This window comes from Vanessa cardui, chromosome 19 (assembly GCF_905220365.1).
Source record: "Vanessa cardui chromosome 19, ilVanCard2.1, whole genome shotgun sequence".
Classification (NCBI taxonomy): Eukaryota; Metazoa; Arthropoda; class Insecta; order Lepidoptera; family Nymphalidae; genus Vanessa; species Vanessa cardui.
Genome location: NC_061141.1, coordinates 7,606,114 through 7,614,284, shown reverse-complemented (window position 1 = coordinate 7,614,284; position 8,171 = coordinate 7,606,114). Strand labels below are relative to the sequence as shown.

The following is an 8,171-nucleotide window of genomic DNA, read 5'->3' as shown; positions in this document are numbered from 1 at the left end:
CGAATATTTTCTTTAATTCTATTCGCTTTTTAGGTTTAGCTTTAATGGTCAGTGTGCTCCATCTAACTTGATATATATCTGAGGATAGGCTTATAAGAGGCTCATGGTATGTCTGCAGAGCTTTATACATCCACCCAGAACGGCTTTCGCAAAGCCCTATTATTGGTAAAAGTTAAGCTACCGAAACCTACACCGGCTGGGTTTAGTTTGGTATCTTAATATGAAATGATAAAGAGTTATAAATCAAACTGTTTACACGACAGATAAAGGGACTCTATTGAGATGAAAAAAGGGGTTTGTTACACTACTGTTACTAAATCCGGGCTCTTACTATCAAAGACACTTTTCTTCTTTCTTTTTGGGAGCCTTCCCTAGGTCTCCACACACTTGAAGAACACAAGCCAAAGTATTATAGGTTATAATTATCTGTGCACGTAACTTTGTATGCCTTTGAGTATTACAAAAAAATTATTATTGTAGCCAAGTTACTCCCTACGTTATAAGTTCTCTGCCAGTGAATATTCCGTCAAAATCGATCGAGCCGTTCCAGAGATAAGCCGGAAGAAACAGACAGACAGACCGACAAAAATTGTAAAAAATGTTATTTTGGTATATGTACCGTGTAATACATATGCATTGAGTAAAAAGGGGTTAAGTATTTTAATATTACAAACAGATACTCCGTTTTTATAATATGAATAGATTTTTAGCATAGAAAAATAGTCATAAATAGTTCGTTACAATAGTAGCTAGCTACACACTAACGAAACACATGTTTCCACGGCCCACGCGAGAAGGAAATAACGTCATACCTCAAAACCACCCAACTAACATGACAGCGTCAAAATAGCCTACATATCACTCTTATAATGCTCTCATTTGAGAATTAAGAGTGATAAGAATACCTGTAGTAGGTCGGTAGAGGATTCTATACCACCCTTATAACCATGAATCAGGCCCCACTTTTTACAGGTAAAGGTGTCAGGAAGTCTATACAACAGTGTTACTTAAGGTTTAGAAGTACTTAGAAGAGAGTTAATTCGCCCTCAGCTATTACTTTAGCCGGTTCTACGTTCTCATAGAAGTATTAGCTAAGAGAATAGGTGAGAGACAACCCTCAGTTAAGAATTTTAAACTTGTTAAACTTATAAGAGAGAGTGGGTTAACGCTTTAACGCGTACTAGATATCTAAGAAATTCTCAATTAAATATATGAACGCTTTTTGAGAACTATTTTTGTACTGTTTTTATGTATTAGCTTCAAAGGAATCCAAAACGATCAAACTTATAAAAATGACATAAAGAAAATAAAACATGATATGGAGGCTATTTTGACGCTGTCATATTATTTGGGAAACTTATCATAGCAAGTTTTTTTATGAAGAAGTGGAAAGTTTTATGTGAGAAGTGAAAAAGTGGTGCGCCCGTAATTTTACGGTAAGTGTATACCATGTTTTCCATCTTAATTTTAACGCGCTCCGGATTAATTAAAGATTCAAAGTAAAACTTATGCATAATAAAATAGATGTCTTAAAGTGTTATCAGCAACTTGTTTTTTTGTCGGCCATTAGCAAGTAAAGTTACGTGGCAACGATAGTATGATAATATAAATATTATTAATGAAGTATTTAGTACATAAATATTAATCAAACGAGTCAATTTTTAGGTTAGTTCACTAAAACAATGGCGAATTTGCCATTACAGCTTTAGCTCTCCCGTAACGCATCTATTACACTTTTTAAGATACAACATCCTTAGTCGAGAGTATTGTGCAGTCTTTTCCATACATAAGAGTGCAATAATAGACTCAAACAAAGCGTTTAACTATATAGAAGACAATAAGACTGGCTAAACATTTTTGAACCTGATAGAATTAGGGTTCTTTGATAAAGTAATCAAAACCTGATAGTAAAAAAATAATCACTATAAAAATAGTACATACCTACAGATTTTTTGGTATACTAACTACTATATATATTTGGCAAAGTTTGTTATTATTATTGTCTGATTGTTGATAGTCGTAGGTGCCTACCTATATTGTCACCGTATCGTCGTTAGTTACGAGTGGTATTAGAAACTGTAGAAAAATAACAAACTATGCCACTCACTGTATGCCACCGATGAAGTGTCAAACAGTAAAGAAACAATGAATTTAAGTCTATAATTTCATTTTAATTTGATAACTTTTTATAAGTAGAATTTTTAATATTTTTATATTATAATAAATGAATAAAGAAAAGAGTATATAAATGCAATAATAATAAATGCATTATTAAACCCATATCGACAGTGACTTTGTTTCAATAAATGTAGCTGGTTAGTTTGTCTTCCACAGTGTCAGCAGACTCATAGGGCAGAATGTGTAAAAAATAAAAGCTATATATTGCTACTCATCGATATTGTAGAATTAATAATCGGAAGTTATTTCTATTAATTTCTCCGCCGATCCTTACTCACACTTAGTTGTTCATAGTCAGAGCGCGGAGGTGGACATCGATGTGTCAGCGGCTCGTACTAAGTGACTCGCATTGATACCCGGATACTATTACAAGGTCAGAACCTAACTCAATAATTATTATTTATTTTATCTTTAGCTTAGGCTTTAGTAAGTTGACACTTCCACTGTACCGATAGCTTTGTTGTATCAATCCGCGGTATGAAAGAATCGAAAAGTGGGTGTGCGTGTGTGTATATGTGTGTGTGTGCGCGCGTTGAGATGACGACGCGGGACGCGCGGGGATCGCAAGAGCGGGCAGCGGCGCGTGAGCGATCCCAGTTGGCTATTCACTTCGCCGCTGGCATCCCGTTGAGTCGGAAGCATGTTTTATGTGTTGTGCAGACTTGAATGGCGTCAGATATCACGTGATAAGTGAAGTGAATTGTAACCAATGTATGGCAACAACTGTTTTTAATTTTTAAAATCAAATTATTCAATTGTTCTTATCATAATTATTGTTTCAGAATGCCTTTTAAGGTAGTTCAAACTTTGGAGGGAAAGAAATTGAAATTACTTGTTGTTCCTTCGGGTTGGGAAACTGACAATATCCTCAGATATCCGCCAAATAAAGAGTCGAAAAGGTACATAAACGATGAAAACTCAATACCTTTGCCCGAATGGCATGTAATGAAATGTAAAGTTAAACGAACAAATATATTAAGCTACGAAGACGGAGAACAAGTTCTTGATGAAATGCTTCTGCACAGTGATACCGACGATGCCGATAATTATCGGCAGAAGCGATGTCCACAAAACCAAAAATTAATGACATTGGATCTGAACTCAAAGGCAGAAAATATGGTAAAAAATGTAAATTAATTTCAAATTTGAAATACCACGCGAGCCCGCGCTCAACCTGTAACGTCAAGCTACTCGTCGCGTCGCCAACAATCAAAATGCGCGTCGCGGTGCCTCCTGAGTTTGCAAATTGTTCTTCTTGTTTGTTGCGTTTTGAAGTTTCTTTGTCTTGGCGTTTTTGTTAACTTGACAGAAAATATGTAGACAGGGTTTGAAACAGGATATTTTTTATTATTATGATTTTTAGGATGTCTAAACCAAATTATAACAATATCTTAGAACTTATAAATTTCAACAGTGCTATTAATAAGTCTCCGCCAATCCAATCTCGCAAGCCATTAAACGGCTTCATGGTTGCCCAATACGTTGCACGAAGAAGTGACATACCTATTTTGCAAAATAATTTATATCTCGTGAATTACTTATTGTATGGTGGAAATTTTTTTCACTGCATTTTTTATATTTTATTCGACTTTGATCGGCTATAGTTTGAAGTCAAACTGTTACTACATACATTATTTCCACGGTCTTAAAGAGCGGAAAGACTTTTTTCTTAGAATATCACTCTAGTTAATACTGATATACAGACTAAAACCTTATACCCCTTGTGGGTGAGGCAGACCATCAAGTGCCGTAAAAAACGGTCTGTGTTATACTTTTTTGTTGATATTATTGCAGTTTTAAAACTTATTTATTCTTATTTGTTTCAGATCGACCAAATCGTTTCGACTAATAATAATGATATTGTAGTTACCGAAATTCATGCCGATTCGGTGCCGGATATTGTCGGTACATCTGCTTTACAAAGCAGTGTTTGCTTTGACATTGAAAAAATATTTGAAAATCAAAAACTAATTTTAGAGAACCAAGCAACCATTTCAAAACAAATTGACGATAATAGACAACAACAACTGGATAATACCTCTTCATTCATGGCCCAAATTCAAGCTCTAATCAACGTACAAAATGGATTAATTCAAAAAGTGTCTGCTTTGTCTGTGCAAATGGAAAATGCAGTTTCCCAGATAGTTTCATCATGTAATACAGATGTTTTAAAGTTGAGTGATAGCAAATTTCGAGACAGTTAATAACGCTCAGGATTTGGACAACCTGGAAAAGCAGTTATCGGACTCAGGATTCAGAGACCGTTTAAAAAATATATGTTCCATGCTTTGTTCTGGAGGTAAAGGCATAGATTGTGCGTACATGCTTGTTGATGTTTTGTTCACACGGAAATTTATTTGCGATTGCTCATGGAGTGGGGGTAGCAGAGGTGAAGAATTGAAAGTTCCTTTAAAGGGTTTTAAGCATGTTTTGTCTTTTTTCTGGAGTATGGTGCACCAGTGGGATGAAAAATTCACAATTAAAGATAATGAAATGTTTTTCAAAACGATTTTGAAAAACGCTAAAAAAAGAAAGTTGGCAAAATGTGAAAGAGCCTCAACATCAAGACGATCGACATCTAAAAGAAATGCAAAACGTATTAAGGTATCCGAAAATATTTCCGATAAGGATATAAACGAAGAAGAAAATGCTGAGGAAAATGAAGAAAATGATGAAACAATAGAAGAGAATATGGAGGATCATACAGAAAAAAGTGATACAGTAGAAGAAAACATGGAAAACAATGATAAAGAAAATAATATATTACAAAAGAACACAGTTAATAATAAAGAAATAAGTGATTTGGCAGAAGAAAGCAAAGCGGAAAACAAAAAAAACATACAAAAAGAAATAAAGAAGAATGACAAACTAAAAATGGTGGAAAACAAGGAAAACCATACAATGCAGAGCACCTCAAAACGCATTGCCAATTCTGACTTTATAATCGGTAAAGAGACTAGTGTTTGAATCTGATGAAAAAGTGACTATGATTATCTTTAATAACTTTAATTTTTTAGTGATTAGTTTTCTAATAATTATGCATCGTTCACAATATTTTGAACTATTCCTACGATGATCGGTTGTACAAGGGCGCCATCTTAATAAAAAGACATCCGTGTCTGGAATCATATATATATAAAACTTTAAAGTAACTGCGCCCGGATATTCTTTGCGACTTAGGTAGTAGAGTAATCGTCATGAAATCATATTTTGGTTGTTGAGTAGCCTAGTCTAGCCACAGATGTTTTTTGTATTACGATAGCGCCACAATAAGTAGGTACACCGACTCACCTAAGCTAGTTATGAGACTGATTGTAGTAGTTCCTAAAGGTACTTTCTAGACTATAAAAAATCATGAAACTGTTATATTACTTAATAGGGTTACATTTATTAGGTATCAGTAAAAGTTAAAGTAGGTTTAATATATTCTAATATACGTAAAGTTGATTTATCTGACACTAATGTCTTTGTCATGAAAACAATTACAAGCAGAATTTTGGTAGTGAATATTTTGTTAAAACAACTTTGTTGAATTTATTACTTAGTTTCCTAACTGTTGATTTTTATTGTTTCTAAAATGCACACATTTTTTGTTTGATACTTTATTTAATAAAAACATTTTGCACTGCCAGTTCAAAACTGTTGCAACTCAAAATGTGAATTTGAGTTGCGTCAATTTTTGAACGAGCAGTGCTATTTATAAACAATTTTGCATATCATTTAACATCACTTAGCCTTTAGCGTATGCAATAATGGTAGAAAGTACATTGTGTCTTTATGGCTCACACAAACCAATTTGCATTTTATTTCACTTGGGTTCATTTCTATAATATCATCGGAGACAAGATAAGGTGCTTTTACTTTATACATGCTAAAAAATGATGACCTGATAGGTCTATCAAATATGTCATTCTTGTTCAATATATTTTTACCATGTATTGCAATCCCTTTTTCAATATCAGATGACAAGTCTTTTAACTCAAATATATCATCATTGTGAGTCATGAAAAATTTATCTTGCGGCTTTAAAGAGAGCACGAAAGTTTTAAAGTGAATTACACGATTATTCTTGTTAGTTGTCAAATGTGGTAGATTATGCATGACTTCTGCAGTCTTCAAAGGATCAATTGCACCCATCTCACAAATTCTCCTAGAAACTTGTGCCAATGGATTGTCACCCTGTCTTAACATTCTTTTGATTAAATATAATTGATTCTCAAATGGATATGCATCGAAATTATAAAGAGGACCAAATCTTTGCACTTCGTCTACTACGTGGAGCAAATTATGTACATTACTAGTGATATAATGAGAACCATAGAAATATTTATACTGATCCACAAAATGTCTTAGCATCTCTCTGGCAAGTCGCAGTAAACTTGTGTAACATTCATTTGAACATATCTTAATAGCGCAAAAAAGACTCAAAAAGTGTTCAACAACATCAGCACGAAGGATGTCCGGTAATATGAAAATGCTCAAATAATGAAAAAATGTTCTGAATTCACTCGCTTTCCAATAGGCAAGACAATCTATACTTCTTACAGTCCGATGTATTTCAGACGGTAATTTACAATTTTTCAAAAATGCGTCTAGAATTTGAATATCTCGCGCACAAAGCTTTGTCATATATGTTCCGAAATTGCCATCTCGCCATCCAACAAGCAGCCTCTTCATTATGCCCAAATCTATGAGGTGTAAAGAATCTGCTACTGGAAAATCCTGTACCATATCGATTGGCAATTGAAGTAGCGGAGAATCTTTTTTATGGTGATTTCCATACATTTTGGCTCTGAAATGTTCATCTGTTCTTGGAGAATCCTCTTTTGTAGAGTAAACAACTGTATGTGATGTATGAGAATATTCTCCTACTGTCGTACATTTTAAACAGCCGTGTCTGCCGTTAAAATTGCATACACCTGAAAAAGAGGTTAGTCTGTTAGACCCGGATAATTTGTAATAAAATAAATAATTAACTCTCAAATATTACAGCCGACAGTGTACGTATCACAACAAGTTAAGTTATTAATCCATCTACCAGTAAATTAAGATTGAAAATGCTGAAGAGTCAAGCGTGACACGTGTTACACACGCTGTGTAGTCGTAGTAGGTATACACGATATAAAGTAAACTTCTGATATGAAAAGTTTCACCTGTCATCGCTCCAAGACAATATTATTGGAATCACACTGCATTATACCTTGTTTTTTATATCAATAGAGCAAATTATAACCTTAAAACAGTTTTGTCTCGCTCGTCAACATCACGAAAAAATGAGATAAACAGCTCTTGACGTGACGTTTTACTTTATTCGTAAAAAAAACAACGTATAGAATATTTAGAATGAAAACATTTAAAAAGTGCGGTCATAAATAAATTTAAGTATATTAAAATATTAATTCTAGTAGTTTTAACATAATTTACCTTTAATGAATGCCCTTGCTGGAGAATCGCAAACAAAACATTTGATTTTTATAGAAACAAATGTTTCGTTTATGAGTAGTCCGTTACGAAGTAACGATTCCATTTCAGTTACAAAATCTTCTAAATACTCTTCTAATCTCTTTGGTTTGCCTGTTCCATAATATATCCCAATTGTTATTATATTTCCCTCCACATTGCCTAATATTGGCCAAAATTCTTTTTTGGCACTATTAAATAATGGCAGACCGTCAAAATTGAAGCTCACATGAATAGTATCTGGAACCAGGGAAAAATCCTTAAGTAAATTAATTAGAGGTTCAGTAAATCCATTATGCCAATATTGTCCTCCTTCAATATTTTTGATACAAATATCCTTTGGAGTTTTTAAAAGTGTTCGTGGATCTTTCGGGAGCTGTAATGTTGTACTAACATATCCTCCATTTAATATCGACAGTAACCGTTTCAAATTAGTTTGGGTAATATTGCCTTCGATGGACCACCTTCTTATTTTTTCGGTTAAAGAAGCAATTTTTTCAAAATCGCTAGGCTTACTTTCCTCCTTTTCTTCG

At 33.8% G+C, this 8,171-nt stretch overlaps 1 protein-coding gene across 1 annotated transcript; it reads left to right on the top strand.

Moving 5' to 3' along the window:
• Positions 1 to 2,715: 2,715 nt before the first annotated feature.
• Positions 2,716 to 5,802, top strand: LOC124537743. The gene is made up of 5 exons (XM_047114635.1): positions 2,716 to 2,816; positions 2,961 to 3,077; positions 3,159 to 3,297; positions 4,005 to 4,083; positions 4,379 to 5,802. The coding sequence occupies exons 1-5, from the start codon at positions 2,716 to 2,718 to the stop codon at positions 5,143 to 5,145; spliced, it is 1,203 nt and encodes a 400-aa protein (XP_046970591.1). The 3' UTR covers positions 5,146 to 5,802.
• Positions 5,803 to 8,171: the final 2,369 nt, after the last annotated feature.

What these genes read in the sequence shown, in the direction of transcription:
- LOC124537743 (XM_047114635.1), top strand. Translation starts at nt 2,716, where the DNA reads ATGACGACGCGGGACGCGCGGGGATCGCAAGAGCGGGCAGCGGCGCGT. An exon ending in GGCATCCCGTTGAGTCGGAA is followed by an intron (nt 2,817 to 2,960) that starts GCATGTTTTATG and finishes TTATTGTTTCAG; the next exon opens with AATGCCTTTTAAGGTAGTTC. An exon ending in ACTCAAAGGCAGAAAATATG is followed by an intron (nt 3,298 to 4,004) that starts GTAAAAAATGTA and finishes TATTTGTTTCAG; the next exon opens with ATCGACCAAATCGTTTCGAC.